This window comes from Chiloscyllium plagiosum, chromosome 11 (assembly GCF_004010195.1).
Source record: "Chiloscyllium plagiosum isolate BGI_BamShark_2017 chromosome 11, ASM401019v2, whole genome shotgun sequence".
NCBI lineage: Eukaryota > Metazoa > Chordata > Chondrichthyes > Orectolobiformes > Hemiscylliidae > Chiloscyllium > Chiloscyllium plagiosum.
Window position 1 is genome coordinate 16819876 of NC_057720.1, and position 24766 is coordinate 16844641.

General features: G+C 39.8%; 1 protein-coding gene across 1 annotated transcript in view; it reads left to right on the forward strand.

Moving 5' to 3' along the window:
- Window positions 1–24766, forward strand: part of hfm1 (helicase for meiosis 1) — a 201026-nt gene that overhangs the window by 143084 nt on the left and 33176 nt on the right. The window contains exons 23-28 of the mRNA XM_043698772.1: window positions 11699–11746; window positions 15083–15180; window positions 15735–15869; window positions 21765–21850; window positions 24068–24151; window positions 24455–24612. Of these exons, the coding sequence (XP_043554707.1) occupies window positions 11699–11746; window positions 15083–15180; window positions 15735–15869; window positions 21765–21850; window positions 24068–24151; window positions 24455–24612 (609 nt within the window). The remainder of the gene's footprint in view (window positions 1–11698; window positions 11747–15082; window positions 15181–15734; window positions 15870–21764; window positions 21851–24067; window positions 24152–24454; window positions 24613–24766) is intronic.

The window sequence follows — 24766 nt, forward strand, 5'->3', positions numbered from 1 at the left end:
CCTTTGGATTCTCCTTAATTCTATTTGCCAAAGCTATCTCATGTCCCCGTTTTGCCCTCCTGATTTCCCTCTTAAGTATACTCCTACTTCCTTTATACTCTTCTAAGGATTCACTCGATCTATCTTGTCTATACCTGACATATGCTTCCTTCTTTTTCTGAACCAAGCCCTCAATTTCTTAAGTCATCCAGCATTCCCTATACCTACCAGCCTTCCCTTTCACCCTGACGGGAATATACTTTCTCTGGATTCTTGTTATCTCATTTCTGAAGGTGGATATCAAGAAGCTTTTTCCCAGAGTGGAGGACTCAATTATTACAGGTCACAAGTTCAAGGTGAGAGGGGAAAAGTTGAAAGGAGATATGCCTGAAAAGTTCTTTATGCAGAGGGTGGTGGATGCCTGGAACACGTTGCCAGCAGAGGTTGTAGAAGTGGGCATGATAGCGTCATTTAAGATGTATCTAGACGGATACAGAATGGGCAGGGAGCAGAGGAATACAGATCCTTGGGAAATAGATGACAGGTTTAGATAGAGGATCTGGATTAGCGCAGACTTGGAGGGCTGAAGGGCCTATTACTGTGCTGTAATTTTCTTTATTTTTTGTACTCATTACCAACCAAAGCTCCATTTGTAGACAACCTTTCAGCTACAATTTGTCTGCAAGCTGTAATGATTGTAATGAGATCAGCCAAATGGACCTCATAGAAAATGAGTTTCCTGATTTGGCTGTTAATCTCGTCCAATCAGGGTGCCCTGGCTGACAGATAAGAACAGGACTTCTTGTTCTGTGCGCTGTGGAGTCCGTGGACCATGTGTATATTGGGTGTGGGCGTTTGCACTCCCTTTTTTATTTTCTTAAAAACCTCCTCCTCTGCTTTTGGTTGCACTTCAGTCCCACGCTCCTGATCTTCGGGTACCCGATACGGAGGAGGGAGGGCAGGTCTGAAGACCTCCTCGTGGGTCTGCTCCTGGGCCTGGCCAAACTGGCCATCAACAGGTCGAGGCAGCGGGCTGTGGAGGGGGTTGTTAGGGCCGACTTCCTGCCTCTCTTCCGCGGTTACGTTAGAGCCCGGGTGTCCTTGGAGAAGGAGCACACGGTTTCCATCAACATCCTGGAGTTGTTCAGGGAGAGGTGGGCGCCGCAGGGAGTGGAGTGCATTATTTCCCCCTCCAACTCTATTTTGATTTAATCCCTGCCCTCCCCTTCACTGTTTTGATCACACAGCACTGCCTTTTGTGAAGGGCAGTGTTTGTCACTGGCCACTCGGGTGTTTCCTTTCTTCCTGGTGGTGAAAATTGAATAAAGATTCGTACACCTTGTGTCTCTCACTGTGTCTCACACCTGCACACACACAACATGGGTGCTGGGGAAAAAATAAGCACTACCGCAGTTAGGCGGTAGAGTGGGAGTTAATAAAGGAAAGAAAAAGAAAAAGAAAATAAAAAGAAAGACAAAAAGAACAGGACTGTCAGACATCTGTTCTTTCTGGGAGCTGGCTTGAGGGATCAGTGTTGAAGACTCTCCACATATAAATAGAGGGTGACTTGGTGATGGGATGCACACCTCTGAGGAGTTATTTCACAAACTATACAACTACACAAACAGCAGCTGTGTGAACAGTATTTACAATGACTGACAGGTTATTTACTTTTAAAAGCATGCAGCAATCCTTCAGCAATAATTGGTTTTAAAAGCTATTACCTCGTTTTAGTCCACCATTAAAAATAGAGGATAATAAAAAGACAGTCTATTCAGTATACGCCTTTTGTGTCATCCTCACCACTTGTCCTCCCCACCTATTTTTGAGTCATCTGCAATCTTGGCCAGAGCACATTTATTTTCCTCACCAAGTCATTTGGATAGATGGTAGATTGCTTGAAAGATGACAAATTAGTTACATAAGTCGGGTGGAGAAGCTGAAGTTGTTCTCTTAGCTTTCTTTGCTTGAAAGAGACATGATAGTGGTGTTTAACATCATGAAGGATTAAATTAGAGTTATTGAGAGAAATTATTTCCAATGGCTGACAGCTTAATAACTAGAGGGCACAATCCAAGATGAACAGCAGAAGAATCAGATGATTTGAGGAAAAAATATCCTAAACAATATACATTTATAATGCACTGCCTGATATTCTTCAAAATGAAATTAGATAAGTATTCAAAGGAAAATAATTGCAGGGACATGAGAAAAGAGTTGGAATAACCAGATTGCTCCTCAAAAGGACCAACAAGACTTAACAAACTGAATTGAAACCAACAAATGCTGGAGATCACAGTGGGTCAGGCAGCATCCATGGAGAGAGAATGGTGGCCACCTTATGTTGAACTATTTTCTGATTAGGCAAGGATGATTTTTCATCGAAAGTTAAGGTCTTGGCAGGTGAAGTGAATGTGGACCATCATCGCAGCAGTTGATTTTTGCAATGTTGTTAAATCTGGAATAAAAACGTTCCTGATACCCATGCTGGCTTGCAGAGGAATATCCAGATGGAGTTTGAAAAAACAATTTAATTGAGATTTTACAAGTTTTGAGAACATGCCATTTGGTATTTATTACAAACTCCTAAAAACTAATCTGACACATATTGGAAAGTTTGGAGTCTCGTTCACTGCTTTGATATATGGCTGACCTTTGAAAGACAAAAAAAAATAATCAATTGCAGTCTGTTTTATATAGAATGAGGTTAGGTTTCATATTTTATGCAATATGGAATTCATTGTACTCAGTTTCTGACTACTTTATTAAATGGTGTTTTAAAGTCATAGAGATCTACTGCACAGAAAAAGACCCTTCATCCCGTTGCATATGCAATGGTCAAAAAAACCACCAAACAGTACAGTTTTTGTTCATAAGACCATAAGACATAGGAGAGGAAGTAAGGCCATTCGGCCCATCGAGTCCACTCCGCCATTCAATCATGGCTGATGGGCATTTCAACTCCACTTACCCGCATTCTCCCCGTAGCCCTTAATTCCTTGTGACATCAAGAATTTATCAATTTCTGCCTTGAAGACATTTAGCGTCCCAGCCTCCACTGCACTCTGTGGCAATGAATTCCACAGACCCACCACTCTCTGGCTGAAGAAATGTCTCCGCATTTCTGTCCTGAATTTACCCCCTCTAATTCTAAGGCTGTGTCCACGGGTACTAGTCTCCTCGCCTAACGGAAACAATTTCCTAGCATCCACCCTTTCCAAGCCATGTATTATCTTGTAAGCTTCTATTAGATCTCCCCTTAATCTTCCAAACTCCAATGAATACAATCCCAGGATCCTCAGCCGTTCCTCATATGTTAGACCTACCATTCCAGGGATCATCCGCATGAATCTCCGCTGGACACGGTCCAATGCCAGTATGTCCTTCCTGAGGTGTGGGGACCAAAACTGGACACAGTACTCCAAATGGGGCCTAACCAGAGCTTTATAAAGTCTCAGTAGCACAACAGTGCTCTTATATTCCAACCCTCTTGAGATAATTGACAACATTGCATTCGTTTTCTTAATCACGGACTCAACCTGCATGTTTACCTTTAGAGAATCCTTAACTAGCACTCCCAGATCCCTCTGTGCTTTGGTTTTACGAATTTTCTCACCGTTTAGAAAGTAGTCAAGTTTTTGAACTTTATTTCTAAGATTTCAAATGCAAAATTATGCAACATAGTGTTGAAAGGGGAAATGGGAAAAAAAAAGTAAGTGTCTTGTGATCTGGTGAAAGTGACATCTTGACAAAAGTGCTACAAAATCATAAGATGTGGGAACAGAGTAGGCCAATTCAGTTCAACAACTCTGCTCCACCATTCAACTCAATTAGTAATCTTTCACTGACACTGACCCTGCAATTGTCACAATGTACTACATTTTGTTTCACTAGAGCCGAGAAATTCGTTCCTCCCAGTGTCAGGTTTGAACCTAGCAGGTATACAATCTGCTTTACCAAAACTGATGTTAAACATAACCATACAGCAGCAGTACTCCTGCATTATAAGGATATGATCAATGTTCTACAGATGGCATTTCTTCCCGAGGAGACAATGCATCAATTAAAGCAGGTGAAGCAGCGCAGTGCAAAGGCAGCAGAAGACCCTGGTGGGGTTAGGAATTATTAGAAGGTGGGACAAGCAGTATCTGGTGGCAGCCTGCAGTGTTAAAGCAGAGTTGTGAGGAAGGCCCTACCTCCCAAGCACCATGTGTCAATAAGTAAACTTTGCTTTTTGAAATAATATCCAGAAATTCCTTTAAGATTCATTCGTTTCATTTTTGCAAGCCTTAGACAAATGTCCACAGCTTTTATATCATATCAATTACTTCTCAACTATAATTACAATATTATCAAATCTGTTTTGGAAATGGCTCTGGAAAAAGTTTTTGAGAGTTATTGTCTATTTTAGATGGGCATGCAGAATGACTTAAGCTATTCCATAACCAAAATTATGTGCAGTGTGTATCCAACATCAAAAGAGTGAATACAGGATGCAGATCTTAAGAACTTGATACTTTGGCTGACTGAGCAAGCCTTTTAAAATCCACTTTCCAGAATGTAATCATAGATTTTTCACTTTTTAAAGTTTGATTTCATTTTCTGATGAGAGAACAGGATTGATGATGTTGGCTGAGTGAAGGGAAATGGTAAGTGGTGGTAAATAGCTGTTTTTCAGACTAGAGCAAGATAGTACATTGGGTTTCCCCACGGATAAGTACCAGGACCATTGCCATTTATTTTTCATTCATGGGATGTGGGCATTTCTGGCTGGTCAGCATTTATTGTCTGTACTGACTTGCCCTTGAGAAGATGGCGGTGAGCTGCCTTCTTGAACTGCAATCCATGTGCTGTCAGTTCACCGACAATACCCTTAGGAAGGGAATTCCATGATTTTAACCCAGTGAAAGTGAAGAATGTGATATATTCCCAAGTCAGGATTGTGAGTGGCTTGTTGGGATGTGCAGGTATTGGTGTTCCCACGTATCTATTGCCCTTGGCCTTCTAAATGGAAATGATCATGGACTTAGAAAATGCTGTCGAAGGATCATTGGTGAATTTCTGCAGTGTATCTTATATATAGTACTGTACACACTACTGCTACTGAGCATCACTGGTGGAGGGAATGGATGCTTGTGGATGCAGGTGGGAGACAATGGCTTCATGGTATATTTGCTAGATTGTTAATCCAGAAAATCAGCTAATGTGGTGAAATTTAAATTCAACAAAAAACGTCTGGAATTAAGAATCTACTTCTGACCATGAAACCATTGTCGATTGTCAGAAAAATCCAACTAGGTAAAAGTGAGGACTGCAGATGCTGGAAATCAAAGTTGAGATTAGAGTGGTGCTGGAAAAGCACAGTAGGTCAGGCAACATCCGAGGAGCAGGAAAATTGACATTTCGGGCAAAAGCCCTTCATCAGGACTGAAGGTGTGAAGGACTGAACGCTTCAGTCCTGATGAAGGGCTTTTGCCCGAAACGTCGATTTTCTTACTCCTTGGATGCTGCCTGACCTGCTGTGCTTTTCCAGCACCACTCTAATCTAGAAAAATCCATCAAGCACACTAATGACAACAGGCAAGTGGGAGACTTTCATAAGTGAGGTATTGAGAGATCAGAGGCAGTATATTCCTTTTTGAGTGAAAGATAAGGCTGGTAGGAGAGGAGAACAATGGATGAATGGAAATATTGAAACTCTGATCAAGAAAAAGAAGGAGGCATATGTTAGGTGTAGACAACTGGGAACAAGTGAATCTCTTGAAGAGTATAAAGGGAAGTAGGAGCATTCTTAAGAGAAAAATCATGGGATATAAAGGGTATTAGATTACTTTACAGTGTGGAAACAGGCCCTTCGGCCCAACAAGTCCACACTGCCCCGCCAAAGCGCAAACCACCTATACTCCTACATTTACCCCTTACCTAACACTACGGGCAATTTAGCATGGCCAATTCACCTGACCTGCACATCTTTGGACTGTGGAAGGAAACCGGAGCACCCGGAGGAAACCCACGCAGACACGGGGAGAATGTGCAAACTCCACACAGTCAGTCGCCTGAGTCGGGAATTGAACCCGGGTCTCTGGCGCTGTGAGGCAACAGTGCTAACCACTGTGCCACCGTGCCGCCCTCATGAGGTATATGAGATAGTCTGTGCAGATAAGGTTAAGGATAATCCAAAGGGATTCAACAAGTATATTAAGGGCAGCAGAGCAACTATAGAGAGAATAGAGCCCCTTAGATTTCAATGAGGTTTTCTACGTATGGAACCATAAGACATGGGAGAGTTACAAAAAAAAAACTGGAGAAAGACATAGAGAAAGAGAACTTGGGGAAATAAATATTGATGTATTTTAAACTGTCTGCAAAACAGAAGAGGAGGTGCCAAAGCTCTTAAAAAAGCATAAAGATAGATAAATCTTCAGGATCTAATCAAGTGTATTGTTGGACATTGTGGGATGCTGGGGAAGCAATTGCAGGGTCCCTAGCAGAGATATGTATATCATCTAGAGCCATGGGTTGGATGCTGGAAGACTAGAAGGTGGTGAATGTACCTTTATTTAGGAAAGAAGGAGCAAGGAGAGTCCTAGGGACTATAGACCGGTGAGTCTGATGTCAGTGGTGGGTAAGTTGTTGGTGGGGATTCTGAGAGACAGGATCTATATGAATTTGGAAAGACAAGGATCAATTAGGGATCATCAGCATGGCTTTGTGCATGGGAAATCGTGTCTCTCAAATTTGATTGACTTTTTTTGTGGATATGACCAAGAAGATAGATGAGGGCCGAGCAGTAGACATTGTCTACACAGACTTTAGTGAGATCTTTGACAAGATTCTGCACAGTAGAGCTTGTCAAGTGGATACAAAATTGGTTTGGCAGTAGGAGACAGAGGGTGGTAGTGGACAGTTGTTTTTCATACTGGAGGTCTGTGACCAGCAGTGTTCTGCAAGGATCAGCGCTGAGTCCACTATTGTTTGTCATTTATCTAAACAATTTGGATGAGAATATAGGAAGCATGGTTAGTAAGTTTGTGGATGACACCAAAATTGGTGGTATAGTAGACAGTGAGGAAGGTTATTTAAAAATACAAAGGGATCTTGATCAGTTGGGCTGAGGAGTGGCAGTGGAGTTTAATTTAGATAAATGCGATGTGTTGCATTTTGGGAAGACAAACAAAGACAGGACTTACACAGCTAATGGTAGGGCCCTGGGAAGTGTTGTAGAACAGAGAGATCTCGGGGTGCAGGTACATAATTCCTTGAAAATGGAATTACAGGTAGACAGAGTGGTGAAGAGGGCATTTGGTATGCTTGCCTATATTGATCAGTGCTTTGAATATAGGAGTTGGGACGTCATGTTGCAGCTGTACAGGACATCAGTGAGGCCACTTGTGGAGTCTTGTGTACAGTTCTGGTTGCCTTGCTATAGGAAGCATATTATTAAACTGGACAGGGTGCAGAAAAGATTTACAAGAGTATTACCGGGACTGGAGGGTTTGAGGAAGAGACTGGATAAGCTGGGACTTTTGTTCACTGGAGTGTAAGAAATTGAAGGGTGCCTTACAGAAGTTTATAACATCATGAAGGACGTAGATAAGGTGAATAGCAAAGGTCTTTTCATGAGGGTTGGAGAGTTCAAAACAAGAGGGCATAATTTTAAGGTGAGTGGGGGAAAGATTTAAAAGAGACTGAGTAGCAACGTTTTCACACAGTGGTTTGCACTTGGAATGAATCACCGAGAAAGTGGTAGATGCAGATAGAATTAAAACCTTTAAAAGATGTTTGGATAGGTACATGATTAGAACAGGTTTAAAGGGATATGGAATAAATGCAGGTAAAAGGGACTAGTTTAGTTTGGGAAACATAGTCAGCATCGACAAGTTGGAGTAAATGATCTCTTCCCATGCTGTAATACTCTATAATGTCCTTCAGGGAGGGAAATCTACCTAAATGTGCCTCCAGAGCTGCAGCAAAGTGGTTGATTCTTAATTGGCCTCTGAAATGGCCTCGCAGGTCACTCAGTTGTATCAATTGCTTATGAAGTCTCAACAAAGACATGGAACTGGACAATCAGCTGGCAGCAACTTAGGCACTAGAAAAGACAATGTAAGAAACAGTCCTGTCGACCCTGAAGGTTCCCCTTGCTAACATCTGGGAGATAGTGCCAAAATTGCGAGAGCTGTCTCATAGACTAGTCAAAAAGCGTGGCTCTGGAAAAGCACGGCAGGTCAGGCTGCATCCAAGGAGCAGGAGCATCTTCATCAAGGGCTTATGCCTGAAAGGTCAACTCTCCTGCTCCTTGGATGCTGTCTGACCTGCTGTGCTTTTCCTAGCGCCACACTTTTCGACTCTGATCTTTAGCATCTGCAGTCCTCACTTTCTCCCTGTCTCATGGACTAGTCAAGCAACAGCCTGATATAGTCATACTCACAGAATCATGTCTGACAGACAATGAAATGACCCAGACACGGCCATCACATCCCTGGATATGACCTGTCTCACTGCAGGACAGACCCAGCAGAGGTGGCAGCACAGTGTTATACAGTCAGGAGGAAGTTGCCCGGGAAGTCCTCAGCATTGACTCTGGACTCAATGAAGTCTCATGGCTTCAGTGTTAAATATTGGCAAGCAAACCTCCTGCTGATTACCATGTATCTTTCACCCTCGGCTAATGAATCAGTACTCCTCCATGTTGAATGATACTTGGAGGAAGCACTGATGATTGCAAGAGTGCAAATGTGGGTGGGAATTCTCTGGGTGGGGAATTTCAATGTCCAGTGATGGTAACACCATTGAATTTCAAGGGGTAGTGATTACATTGTCTCTGATTGGAAATGGTCATTGTTTGGTACATATGGTACAAATGTTATTTGCCACTTGTCAGCCCAAGCCTTGATATTGTCCATATCTTGTTACAATTGATCACGGACAACTTCAGTATCTGTGGAGTTGCAAATGGTGCTGTCATTGGCAAACATCTCCATTTCAGACTTTATGATGGAGGAAAGATCATTGATGGAGTAGCTGAAGATGGTTAGGACATGACCTTAATGAACCCCTGCAGAGACATTCTGGAACTGTGGTGACTGACCTCCAACAACCTCAACCATCTTCCTATGCGCTAGGTAGATTGCAACCAATAGAGATTTAGCCCCAATCTCTATTGATTCCAAGTTTGCTTGGGATTCTTGATGCCACACTCAGTTGAATGCAACCTTGATGTCAAGGGCTGTCAATTTCACCTCACCTCTGGAATTCAGCTCTTTTGTCCATGGTTGAACCAAGGCAGTAATGAGGTTAGGAGCTGACTGGCCCTGGCAGAACGCAAACTGAGCATCACTGAGCAGATTATTGCTGAGTGTAGCTCCAACAATGTTTTTTAAAAATTGGCACCATTCAGGACAAAATAAATCACTTGATTGGCAGCACACCACAAGCATCCTCTCCATCCATCACCGATGTTCAGCAGCAGCAATGTGTATTACCTACAACTTGCACTGCAGAAATTCATAATACCTTGCAAACCCATGACCATATCCATCCAGAAAGTCAAAGGCAGTAGATACATGGGAACACCACCATCTGCAAGTTCCTTTCCAAACCACTCACCATCCTGACTTGGAAATATATCGTCGTTCCTTCACTCAAACTAGGTCATAATTCTGGAATTCCAGTACCAACCCTGTGAACTCCCCAACAAACCTTCCTTCAGCCTAAAAAAAACATTTATTAACCATTACCTCCTGTTCCACTGCTCATTCAATTTTGTATCCACATTGCTTCCATGATGTAAAGTTTTCTTGCATGTCTGTTGTGTGAACATTAGAATATAAGAAACCAGAGGAGAAGTAAGTCCTGTGATCTGTTGAGCCTGCTATACTATTTAATAAGATTATGGCTGATCTTTTTGTGGACTCAGCTCCACTTACCCATCTGCTCACCATAACCCTTAATCCCCTTACTGTTCAAAAATCTATCTACTTTTGCTTTAAATATATTCAATGAGGTAGCCTCAACTATTTCATTGGGCAGGGAAGTCCATAGTTTCAGAATCCCTTGGGTGGAGAAGTTCCTCCTCAATTCAGTTCTAAATCGACCCCCTCTTATTTTGAGAATATGCCCCCTGGTTCTAGTTTCACCTGCCAGTGGGAATAACCTCCCTGCATCTATCTTATTTATTTCCTTCAAAATGTTATGTGTGTCTCTAAGATCCCACTCCATTCTTCTAAATTCCAATGAGTATAGTCCCAGTGTACTCAATCACTCCTCAAAAGCCAACCCTTTCACTGCTGCAATCAACCAATTGTTTTGAATGCTGTGAGCATTCAGGTAAAGTAGTCATGCTAGTATACATAATTGCTTTTTGAATCTTAGCATCCCCACCAGAAGAAGCTTTGTTTTCAAACATTCTCACTTTTTCTGTCAGTACCTGGTTTCCACTCACCTTAGTGCTACACTGCTCAGCTGCTGCTTGCTTTTTATTTACCACCTTGATTATATTTTTCCTTATGCCCTCATCCACTCTAGCTAACTCAGAGCCTCTCCTTGGGTTCCTATTCTAATAACAGGCTTATGCCCGAAACATCAATTCTCCTGCTCCTCGGGTGCTGCTTGACCTGCTGTGCTTTTTCAGTGCCAAGCTTTTTGACTCCCATTCCCCTGCCAAGCTAGTTTAAAGTCCACCCAATAGAGCTAGCAAAACCACCCACAAAATATTGGTCCCCATCACTGTTTGGGTGAAGACAGTCCCTTTTGAAGAGGTCGCACTTTTCCCAGATGTGGACGGGTATCAAATGCCTTTTTACAATCCTTGTAAATATTGCTCTCATTGACATTTCTGTTACCTCTTCAAAAAACTCCAGGAAGTTAGTTAAGCACAATTTCTGTTAGAAATCCATGCTGATTCTAATTAAGCAAACCATCTTTTACATATGACTTCTATCGGAAATGATAGTTCCAAGAAGCTTCCCCATTGCTAAAGTTAAACTGATGTCTGTATTTATGGGTTTTAATCTTAAAACCTTGTTTGAACAATAGCGTGATGTTTGAAAGTCCCCATTCTTCTGGTACCTTGTGCTATGCTGAACCTTATGAAACAACTAATTTGGCCTCAACTGAGATATTATCCAATTTTAGATGCAACACTTTAGAAAGGATAGGAAAGTTTTTGAGTGTGTGCAGCAAAGCCTTTAGGAATGTATTCAGAGATGAAGGTCCAGTCATTTGGATACATTGGTTGTTCTCCTCAGTGAATAGAAGATTTGAGGAGATCTGTTTGAGGGTGTTCAAAATCACAAATAATTTCTGCAAAATATATGGGGAGAAACTATATTTGTTGACAGATGAGTTGAGCACTAGAGGACACCAACTCAAGGTAATTGGCAAAAGAGGCAATGGCAATATATGCATTCAATTATTGGCATCTGGAATGCACTGCATGAGAATGTGAAGCAAGTAATTCAGCCATGGTGTTTGAAAGGCAATTGGACGAATACCCAAATGAGAGAAGATGAACAGGGCTACGAGAAAATGATGAGGGAGTAGGATCACCTAAATTTCTGCTGCATGCTGAACTGAATGTCCTCCTTCTGTGCTGAAACCATTCTAGCTTTCTATAATAGTCTGTAGTCATGTCTCCCCATGGTCAATTGACATTTTTATAATTATAAAAAGCTGTCCCATGGTTTTACTAACATTTCCTCTGATTCAATTATAACAGGTTCCCTTTAGAAGGAAAGGTAAAAACAAATGAAATGAAAGTAAATTGGTAAGACAGCCTAAAATTATGTTTACTTTATGAGCAACTTTAATCATATTGTTTAGATATAAATGTTCACAATCTATTAAATCACTTACTTGAATTCAAAATTGCCATATCTACAGTCTTAAAAATGACCAGTTTAGGCTTTCAGTTTAAAGTTGTCAGTTGACAACATAAGATTTGGAACAAACTGGCAACTTGTGTCAATGCTTATAGGCAGTCAGAGGATATATTATGGTGGATTTAATTCATGGCAATTTCTTGGTGAACTGTCAATTTAGTTTCCCATCTTCCGTGGCAGACTGAAATCTGGATGTGACAGCCAGTGGCTTGATCTAACCAGATACAAGGCAGCTTATTGAGCTACAATATCACTGGAAGCTGTATGCACCACAACTGTAGCTTCTTATGCATCTGCAGAACAGGGAGGCGATTAGTTGCAACGAAAGCTAACCATATATCCAAAACTTAGATTTCTGATCTCTTAACTACAATCCTTATCATGAAAAAATACCTGAAAAGAAATATTTTCAAAATGCTCATGGGTCCAAAATCCAAGTGAGTTTTTTTTCCACTAGCTGAAAGTCCTACTAACCCTCAAATAAATTCCCAGCCATGTCTGCTCTGAGACAATATCCTTTTTTGTAATTGATTTGTTTCCACTGTCAGCATACCCCACCCTATTCTATCCCCTATTACATTGACTCCTTTGTCCTGCACTGTCCCATCCCCAACAAGAAATGGTGACCACATGTTTTAGCCCACTTTATGGCCCTTTGGATGTACCTTATCTAAATATCAATTCTCAATTTTTGCTTTGTATTTTCAGCACTTTATGTATGCAATTTCTGACATTGTCAGCATTTCTCATTGCAACACCATTCTTTGAAATGCCAGATCTGATTTTTGTATTTTTTTGTTGAATTCCTGCCAAATTCAATAATTTTATTCATTACCAGGTATATAATAAGGCTAATTTCTTAATGAAGCAATCTCATTGAAAGTACTCAAACAAGGATCAACCCTATAAATTTATCTGTTAATGATTTATCCTTGTAATGGTGTACCAAATCAAAATGTGTAATAAATCTGTATTTATTTGTTCTTTGATGGAACTTTAATTTTTGATTCTTTGCATTTCAAAAACAAAACAGTCCACTGTGCTTCCAGAGCTTCACTCCTATGAGCCAAGCATAAGAGTCAATGCAAAGGCATAAGAGTCAATGCAGGCAGCCCATGAATAATTGTTCCTATAATTTTTCCACCAAGAACATCAAGAGACATCTCGCCTTTACTCATAGTCTGGTTTAGTTCTAAAGGGGTGTGTACCTCAATTCTTTGCAATTCGATATTGGGTGATTAATGATGTAACTTTGACTTAGAAATGAGCAGTGGGAAAGACACTTAAATTCTCACGAAACAACAAAAGCATCAAATTTCTTTACCTAGTTACAAAAGTATGAAAGAAATAAAACGTTCATTAACCTAATGATTAATTGGTTTAAACAAAATCTATAATGTTGATATTATACTTGATGAGACTTGAAATATTCTTTCAATGAGGAACCAATAGTGGATTATTCATACAAAATTACAAAAACACTTTTAAGTTGGTTTTATAAATGATACTGGCTTTATAAATAATACTGGCTTTATAAATGAAATAAGTCAAGGCTGCACATAATCACAATCAACAGTGGTTTCTATCAAATTCAATTCATCTTTATTAAATAGAAATTCCACCACCTGCCATGGTGGGATTTGAACCTTGGTCCCCAGAACATTAGCTGACTTTCTGGATTAATAGTCTAGCAATAATACCACAAGGCTTTGCGGCAAATGCATCGAAGTCCAAAGCATGGCAGCAGTTGGGGCCAGCAGGAATCTGTAAATTCAAGAACCATATACTTACTGAATAAATTATTAAAATCTCCCATTCAGTCAGCAACGTATTCTAGTGAAAACAGAATGCTGCAAATGCTAAAGATATGGAATAAAAATAAATGGGTGGAAAAACGAAATGTAAACAAATTAAAATTAGATTATTGTCACATATATTCAAGTACGCAAGTATAGGAGTACAGTGAAAAGTGTACAAAGTCACCATTTCCAGCACCATCTCAGCTACAAAATTTTCAGTACAAAGTAGAAAAAGGAAAGAAATAAGTTAAAAGTTCAATATTGCAATCCTTCTCAGTATGAAATAGAAAAATATAGAAAACTATTAAAAGTTCAACAATACGATCCTTCTAAAGCCATGTGTCTGCAATCGGTCCACGCTGGGCTTTCTTCATGAGGGCTCGCTCTCCCCAGCACTGGGCTGAGTCTATCCACCGAATGTCATTCAGGCGTGCCATCTGCATCACCCGCAAACAACATCCCGGTTTGCAAACAGCCTCACCACCTATCACCATCCAGGGTCGCCATCCACTTTGCCAGTGAATGACGTCTGGGCTTGCCAGCCGCTTTTTCACCAACCATAATTCGTGCTCGCCACCTACCTTGTAGCTGACCGCCAACAAATTTGTCAGCTTCTCCTCCACTGACCATCAAAGTCTTTCTGGCCCAGCTCCTGCCATGCTTTAGACTCCAGACTCAGATGTCGACACTGCCACTGTGAAGGCAATGCCCTCCTGGTACAGTTCGTCCTGCTATAACACGTGTTCTGTTAATGCGAATTTGCTGTAATCCGATTGACGAATTGGGGACACTGTTTCTATAGCGTGAACTTTTAAAACATGTGTTGGCTGTAATGCAATCACATTGTCAACACTGTTTCTAAAGTGAGATTTTTCTATAATGTGGGGTTGCACAAGAACGCAACCATCACGTTTTGGGAAATATCTGTATTATTGATGGACTATTAATCCAGAGCCTCAGCTAATGGTCTGGGGACCCGGCTTCGAATCCCACCATGGCAGACAATGGAATTTGAATTTGATACAGCCGAATTTGATTGAATTTGAATGATGACCATGAAACCATTGATGATTTTCAGAAAATCCCATCTGGTTCACGAATGTCCTTTATGGAAGGAAATCTGTCAACCTGGTCTGGCCTACATGTGACTCCAGACCCACAGCAATGTGGTTGACACTTAACTGGGCAACTATTGTTGGGCAGTAAATGCTGGCCTAGCCAGAGAAGCCCACATCTTGTGAGTGAATAAAAAAATCTCTGCAGGTCTTGCAATATTTACAGAAAAAGAAACTGAATTTGAGTTCAGTGACTTCTTTAGAGCGCATGGTGTACATTGTTATTGTTTGACTATTATACTTTTATCCTTTTAAAATGCCATTTTTTTATTTCTACTGTGTATAGAATATGCTTCCTCTTTTACAGCCTAATTCAAGCCCAACTAGGATGCATTCCAGTTCAAGAATTTACATTGACTCAAGACATAGCCAAGATTTTTAAGTGTGGTGTGAGAGTTACGAAATGTATGTAAAAATGAAATATTACTTTCAGCACTACATGGCATTTCTCCTACTAGCTGAATGAATAGAGATTAAACACAAAAATATTGGAATTTCATATCATTAAGCAGAAAAAGTAATTAGTAAAACTGATGTTATACAAAATATAATGAAAATGTACAAGTTAGTGATGACTTTTAAATACTTAAAAATGTATTGCTGGAAAAGCACAGCAGGTCAGGCAGCATCAAAGGAATAGAAGAATCGACGTTTCGGGCATAAGCCCTTTCCAGCAGCACATTTTTAAGCTCTGATCTCCAGTATGTGCAGCCCTTACTTTCTCCTAGATGACTTTTAAATAGCAATCTTTTAAACTAGGTCATTTTTCTTCATTGAATAAGTTCATTTACTAGCTCTAAACGACTGTCCAGTGTAAGTAAAAATTAGATATTCAAAATGAAAAATAAATTTCTTTTCTGCATTCTTGCAACTGACAGTATTATGGTTGATAGGATTTTAAGTTTATCAGAAGGGAACTTTGTCTTCTAATTCAATCTTCTGTAATATTTAATCAATAGGCCTTTCGGAATTGCTTATGCAACAAGAAAAACAGAACTTTATGGCACTATTGAATGCAGTGATCTTAGCCAAATGTTTTAGGGCTAAACTTTGGGAGAACTCTACATATGTCTCCAGACAACTTGAGAAGATTGGTAAGAGTATCAGTACTTCAACTCTTTTTAGGATGGCTATTTGATATTCTTCTTTTGATGATTTATAGTATGTATTTCATAGGGGGAGACAATGGCATGGTGGTAATTAATGAGGGATGAACAATTAAATGCCAGCAACACCAACATCCTGTGAACAAATAAAAATAAGATATCCCTGGACTGGAAATCCATATATATAGGCTAAAGACTGGTCTCATAGGTTTGAATCTTACCATTACAGTTAGTGGAATTTAAATGCAAATAATTAATAAGTTAAAAATTCTTTAAATTTGTAATTGACAACTAGACCCAGTAATCTTGACAATGAAATTATCATAAATTGTCATAAATGCCCATCTAGTTGGCTAACAACAATGTTGTCCAGACCCACAGTAATGCAGTTAACACTTAACTGCTCCCTGAAACAACCTTGGAAACCATTCAGTTGTACAAAACAGCTGGAAAAAATGTCAAAAGAAACAAAGACCATGGGGTGTTCTCTCAAGTTGAGAAGGACAATCCTTTATGGTAACCTCAGCCAGTGATAGGAATTGAACGTATGCTGTTAGCCACACACTGCTTAGCAAACCACCCATCCAGCCAACTCTGTAACCTTACCACCGAGCATACCCCTCACTCTATCATTGCCATCAGACCAAGGGGTTTAATGAAGAAGCAGTAAAGCATGCCAGGAGTAGCACCAGGTGAAGTTTCAACACAGAATTCTTTCCATGCCAAAAAGCAGAAGCATGTGCAATAAAAAGAGCTAAGTGATCCCAAAACCAAAGGACCAGACCTAAGCTCCACGGTCCTGCCATACCAATTTGGAAAATGGTGAATATTAAACAATTGACAGGCAGAGGAGACTCCAATATATCCCATTCTCAATGATGAGGGATCCCAGAACATCGATATAAGAATCAAAGCTGAAGCAATTGCACCTATCTTCAATGAGAAATCAAAGATGCCAGTTTTTAGCCAGTTGGATTTATTTCATGAGACATCAAGAAACACTGGACACTGGATACTAATAAGGATGTAAACTTTGAGAATATCCTAACATAATATTAAAGATTTATGTTGAGAATTAGCCACACCATAGCAGAACTGTTCCAATATCGCTACAATACTGATATTTACTTGACAATGTAGAAAACTCCTCAGCAAAAATGCAGAACAAAAATTTATCCAACTCATTATTGCTTTCCATTAGTCTGTTCTTGATCATTGGTCAAGTGATGAAAAGTGTTATTGAGAGACCTATGTAGTGCGCTCCCATAGTAATAGCCTATTCACCGATGCTCATTTGGGATCTGCCAGAGTCACTGTGCTCTCGACCTCATTACTGCCTTGTTTTGTCCAAACATGAGCAAACATCAAGCTGAAGTGAGAGAGTGAGAATGATTTATTTTATAACAAAGAGCAAATATGGCATCAAGGATTCCTAGCAATATTCAGGTTAATGGAATCTAGAAGATTCTTTACTGGGAGTTATGTCCAGCCCTGCGTTTGTGGTATTGTAGGCCCAACCAACTTCAGCTGTTTCATCAGTGATCTTCCCACCAACATAAGGTCGGAAGTGGAGGTTTTCATTGTTAATTGCACAATATTCCATTCCATTCACAGTTACTCAGATACTGAAATTCTCCATGTCCATATAGCAAGACTTGACAACATTCAGCATGATCTGATAATTGGTAACCACCATTTGTGCCACACATTGCCAATCAATGACCATAACCAACCACAGAGAATGTAACCATCTCCCCATGACATTCAATGATATGACATCACAGAATCCCTAGTTATTAACATCCTGGTAGTTACCACTGATCAGAAACCAAACTGGAGCAGTATATAGATTCTGTGGCTATAAGAGAAGGTCAGAGGCTGGGAATTGTGCAACAAGTAACTCACCACCTAACCAAAGACCCTGTCCACCTTTTACAAGGCACAAAGGACGTAGCTTGTCAGACTTAAAGCATTCAGTGTTTACTTCCATTATTCACTAACTCCAATAGCGCAACTAATAATTCTGAACTCCTTCACCCTGAAGGACAATACAAAAGTTATAACTACATTTCTTCACTTCGCAAGGTACCTGCCGATATCTCAGGATTTTGTTAGAGAAGTTAAAAGATGTGGATGCCAAGGAACTTTTAAACATTTGGGCTGGGCCCGAACAATGATCGATGAGACTCTTTCTGTTTCTACACAATTTTTTATTTTGCTTCAACCACAGTACAGCAGCATCCTTGCTCAGAACCCCTGTTGCAGCAGATTATTTTTCAAATAAGATTTTGCCCCATCCACAATGTCTCATCATACACTTATGAATAGTTTTTTTTCTACAATTGTCTTTGATATTCTTGAGACATTTAAAGCATTTCACATTAATGTAAATTATAACCTCTTTAGTGACATAGGCAAACGGACACACAATTTCAGTGTGGCATTATCATGATAAATTGTCAGTTAATTTATTTCCTGATGATGGTTAAGAAGAAATGTTTACCAGGACATCAGGAAAACTCAAGTCCTTCAACTTCTGTACATTTGCTAAAAATGCCTGTAGCAATGGAATAAGAGGTCAGTTTATATCTCAGCTGAATGATCTTGCTTCTAACAATGGTAGGATTCTATTGGTACTGCACAGAAATGTCGGAACAGAGTAAATAATTAAGCCTCAGTCCATTAACAAATGAGTCAGAGGCTAGAGGCCCACGTACTAATTCCAGCTAAAGGCCACACGCCATTCCATATAACAATCAAAAAAAAATCTGGAAAGGAGGCAACTTAAACTTAAATTTCTTCAATTTTCTGGCTCCACTGGAACACACATCTCTCTTAGGAAAGGTAATCTGTTACCTCTGCTGGAGCTGGCAAGAGCTCTCACGCCTTTTAAGGCAGTAAATGGCACATTTCCCAGCGTAGACCAGGAACTATTCCAATTTCACATCCTCTTGAGTAGAAATTAACAGTTCAATTCTTCTGCAGGCCAGACGTTTCAGAATATGGGCTTGTATAAGTGATAGCATTTGATTACAAATTTCTCAAGGAGAAATTCAAGTTAGTCGAAGGCCTCAGATTATTTAGCTACTTACTCTCCTGACAGACATTATTAAATCCAAGTTGCATTAGTTTTGATGTTAATGCAGTCATTTCATAGTTCTTAATATTTAGTTTGTAAGATTGTAATTATTCTTCCATCAATCCTGAACTTCCAGGCATACACATTTTGTTTACAGATGCTCATTATGACTGATAGAACAGAGGAACATAGAACACTACAGCACAGTATAGGCCCTTCGGCCCCAGATGCTGGCCTTTCATCCTACTCTAAGATCAGACTGACTTAAATATCCCTAATGTATCTAACTCTACTACAACAGCTGGTAGTGCATGCCATGCACTCACCACTCTCAATGTAAAGAACCTACCTAAGACATCTCCCCTAAAACTTCCTCCAATTACCTTAAAATTATGCCCCTTCATGATAGACATTGCCGCTATGGGAAAAAGTCTCTGGCTTATCCACTCTATCTATGCCTCTCAACATCTCGTATACCTCTATCAAGTCACTGCTCATCCTTCTTCACTCCGAAGATGAAAAGCCCTCGATCCCTCAAGATATACCCTCCAGTCCAGGCAACATCCTGGTAAATCTTCTCTGCACCCTCTCTAAAGCTTCTACATCTTTCCTACAATGAGGCAACCAGAACTATACATAATATTTCAAATGTGGTCCAACCAGGACTCTATAGAGATGCAGCATAATGTCGCAGCTCTTAAACTGAATCTCCCTGCTAATGAAAGCCAACACAGCATACGCCTTCTTAATAACCCTATCAACTCGGGTGGCATCTTTGAGGGATCGATGGACGTGGACCCGAAGATCCCTCTGTTCCTCCACACTGCCAAGAATCCTGCCTTTAACCCTGTATTCTGCATTCAAATTCAATCTTCCAAAGTGAATGTCTTCACACTTTTCTGGGTTGAACTCCACTTACCACTTATCAGCCCAGTTCTGCATCCTGTTAATATCTCGTTGCAACCTACAACAGCCCTCCACATTATCCACAACTACACCAACCTTTGTGCCATAAGCAAACTTACTAACCCACCCTTCCACTTCCTCATCCAAGTCATTTATAAAATTCACTAAGAGCAGAGGTCCTAAAACTGATCCCTGCGGAACACCACTGGTCACCGAGCTCCAAGCTGAATACTGTCCATCTACCACAACCCTCTGTCTTTCATGGGCCAGCCAATTCTGTATCCAGACAGACAGGTTTCCCTGCATCCCGTGCGTCCTTACTTTCTGAATGAACCTACCATAGGGAACCTTATCAAATGCCTTGCTAAAATCCATGTACACCACATCAACTGCTCTACCTTCATCAACGTGTTTTGTCACATCCTCAAATTGGAAAAATATCCATTCACTGAGAAGTCAAGAATTCTACAAATTTCACTGCTGCTGAGCATACAGGACACCAATTAAATAGCCGTAGGCTCAGATTCCACTGTATCATCCTGAGGACTCTAAGAACTTTTTAATCTGCATATTCTTTATCTTCCTATTGTATTAGACACTCTCTCCCCTTTTAAACTTTACAACTGTTACATTTGTTGGATGATGTGTGTGGTATTTTTCTCAAGGTTAGTAAATATTAACATTTCTTGCTTTCACAAAAAACTTTGTAAGTGACTCCTTAATTATAATCTTGTGACTCCATTTTAATTAACTTGTGATTAAGCTATATGATAAAATTAATTTAACATTTAACAAGGGGGTTAAAACAGGAGAGCCAATTCATTCCTCACCTATTCATTACAACCTTTGCAAGGAATTCCAATTCTTTACTGTTGAAGAATTAATTTCAGAACTTCCTCAAAAGCCAATCCATTGTGGACTTCCTCAAAGACTGTTCAGAATCTGGCTGTTTCTCCCTCTTCCCCAGAGATGTACTACACATCAAGCACCTACTCACTGGCACAACTCCAGCTTTTTCAACTAGCTTCACCAAACTGGTGCTGTCCTCGCATTTCTTAAAGTTCCAATGTTTCTCAACTCCACAAAGCAAAAATAATTTGTGTGTATCTTCATCCTTGCTCTGAGTTACACTGAACTATTAATGGCACTTTTAATTCTTTTAAGATGCCCACTGATCCCAGGGTTTTTCTTGGTCCCTAATCAGAATACTTAGGTGCACTTTCCAGCTTCCCAAATTTTCCGGGTCCAAATGACTCAGAGCCTATTGCAGTACCATCTTTTTGAGATAGAGTCTCTTCTTGGTGCACCAAATATCTGACTGACTAGCAGCCTGAAGGTAGCAATCTTCTCCTCTGACTACCTCCATCAAGCTGCCTAAAATTTATTATTCAGTAGCATTCAAATGTAGCAACACATTGGAACATTCTGTTCCCTAAATGCTTGCTGCTTTGCCTATTGCAAAAAAAGATTTCATTTCAAAATCTGCAGTAAATTATTCAAGGACTTATTTCTTATTTCAAATTATTTCATTCCACAACCGCCACCAGCCCTTACCTTTAGCCTCACATACCCGAAGCATTTTAAGTACAAGTTCCTTGGTTGACAACAGTAAAAATATGGCTTAATGTCGACAACACCTGGAACCCATCAATTTTGATGCTTCAAGTAAAGATCAACACACATTTTAAATATTTCATAGTTCTGTAATAAGAGTACATGTCCAGAGGAATTAACCTCTGTGAATTCTATCCTTCACTTATACTCACTCCTGTTCCCTTCAAAGTCTTGTAAAATGTACCCCTGATTATTAATGTATCATATAGATTTTATCATCTAAAACATTACTAAAGTTTAAATGAGATGTACAATGTAATTCCCCATTGTTATTCTATTTACAGGTCCTACTTTGTCCAATGCGATGGTAAATGCAGGCCTTACTACATTCCAGAAGATAGAAGACACAAATGCAAGAGAATTAGAGCTGGTATTAATTTTTCAATCGATTCTTTATCCATATTAATAAATCTTCCATAACATTTTTTCATGGAATGTTCTGTGCATCTTTTATCATTTTTCCTCTTGCTCCATGTGTTTCTGATCATTTGTCTCTCGGGTATTGTTTGGTTATTACAAGTTCCATGAAGCATCATTAAGTCCTGTTTATGGAATAAGACCATAACATATAGGAGCAGAATTACGCCATTCAGCCCATCAAGTCTGCCACCCCCATTCCCCTGCCTTCTCCCCATAATTCTTGATCCCCTCGCTAAGCAAGAAGTTGTCTATCTCTGTCTTAAATGCACTCACTGTCTTGGCCTCCACAGCCTCTTGTGGCAATAAATTTCACAGATTTCACACTTTTACTGAATCTGGTTTCACCACCTGTCATGGTGGGATTTGAACCCATGCCTAATCCTCTGGATTGCTTGTCAGATGGCATTACAACCACACCACCATGACTTCACATGCCATTGAATGTCAAGAGGTAATAGTTAGATTCCTACTTAGTGGAGATGAACATTTCCTGATACTTGTATGATGCACATGTTACTTGCCAATTTTGGCCCAAACCTGGGTATTGTCCAGGTCTTGCTGCATTTGGACCTCTTCAATATTTGAGGAATCACAAATGGTGCTAAATATTGTGTAATCATCGACGAACTAACTTCTGACCTTATAAAGGAAGAAAGGTCATTGATGAAGCAGCTGATAATGGTTCGACTCTGGACACTACCCTGAGGAATTCTTGCAGAGATTTCCTAGAACTGAGATGACTGACATCCCACATTTCCCTTTGTACCAGGTATGACTTCAACCAGGGAGATTGTTTCCTGATTTGCATTGACTTTAATTTTGCTAGGTTTTTTAATGTGACACTAATGTCACTAATGATATTTTCCAATGTCAAGGGCAGTCACTCATACCACACCTTGGAAGTGAGCTAATTTGTCAATGTATGAACTATGGCTTTAATGAAGTCAGGAGTTTAATGGTCCTTGCAGAATACTCTTGAGCTTCAGTGAGCTTCAGGTTATTACCAAGCAAATAATGCTTGATCAAACTGTTGATGACACTTTCTATAACTTTACTGATGATCAAAAGGGCAACAATTAGTTGGGTTAGATTTGTCCTCCTTTTTATGCACAGGACATACCTGGACAAGTTTCTACATTGTTGGGTAGATGCCAGTGTTGTGGCTGTATTTCAACAGCTTAGCTTGGAGAACAGAGGGGTGTGAAGCACATGTCTTCAATGTTATTGCCAGAATGTTGTTACATGCCCATAGCCTTTGCAGTATCCAATATCTTCAGCCATTTCTTGATAAGTACAATGAATCAAATTCCCTGAAAAATGACATTTGTGATGCTTGGAACTTCTGGAGGAAGCTGAAATGGATCTTTCACTTGGCATTGTAGCTGAAGATTGTTGTAAATGCTTCATCCTAGTGTTTTGCACTGAATTGGAGAGCTCCCATGTTATTGGGAGTGGGTATGCATGTGGAGCCGCTTCCTCCTCCAATGAGCAGTTCAATTGCCCACCACCGTTCACAACTGTATGTGGCAGGACTGCAAAGCTTAGACTTGATCTGTTGTTTGTGGAATTGCTTAGCCTTGCTTATTACTTGTTGCTTATGCTGTTTGGTATATAAATTGTCCTGTTTTATCGCTTCATCAGGGTGACCTCTCATTTTAGGTTTGCCCAGTGCTGTTCCTGGCATGCGCTCCTGTGCTTTTCATTGAAACAGAGTTGATCTCCTGGCTTAATGATGATGGTAGAGTGAGGATATGCTGGGTCATGAGGTTGCAGAATTTATTGGAACACAATTCTGCTGTTCCTGATATCCTGTGATGCGACATGATACCCAATCTTGACTTGCTGCATCTGTTTAAAATCTATCACATTTGGCTCAGTGGTAGTGCTCATAATAGAGAATTTGTCAATGTGAAGACATGACTTTGTCTCTACAGGTTCTCTGTAGTGGGCACTGTGGATAGGTGTGTATGCAACAGGCAGACTGGTGAGGATGAGATTGAGTATATTTTCACCACACTGTATAGATCTATTTACTACATGTTACAGAAATATTTGTAATATTTTTACGCAATGACTCAGTTTAGATTCAAATACTTTTTATTGCATTATAGTCAATACATAAAGGTTCTATGAAAGGGGAGAATCATGGTCATTATTATTTTTGTAGATTGTAAACAGACATCCTCCTTTTGGAAATCAAATAAGAGAATCTGTTCTTCATCTCCCAAAGTATGAGCTCAGTGTTGAACAGGTAATCTTTGGATTATTGGTACTGTGGGATTTCCTTTGTAGTCAAATGGATGCCCAATAGTATTTACAAGAAAGAAGTGATTTGTTCATATTTTTGCTTGTTATAATTGTAATTATTTATGACTTAAATTCTTTATACAAGGAAAATCTTTGATGATTCATGATAGTTAAATCAAGTATTCTTTGTGGTTAAAATAATGCTGCAAATCACAAATAGAACATTTCCTTCGTTGATGTTTTTAAGCTCTTTGATTATAATAAAGTAGATTATGCATTCATTAATTTGGATTTTTTTCTGTTGAAGCTTGCAAGATACCATGATTCAGTGGCAGAAATCATTGTGAAAATTACCTTAACAAATTACCAACAACTATGGGAAAAGAGAACAGCACCTGACAATCACCACGTTTCTCTAATCATAGGAGATGCAGACAACCAAGTTGTTTATAAACAGAAAATCATGCAAGTATCTAAATCTATTAAGGTGCAGCATCATCTGGAAGCTTGCAAATGGAAATAGTTAATTTTTCAAAACTTATTTGTCATGTTTAAAACCTCAACTGTGTGTCTGCATTCAATCTACATTGGTATTAAAACTACCTGTTTTTTGTCAGAA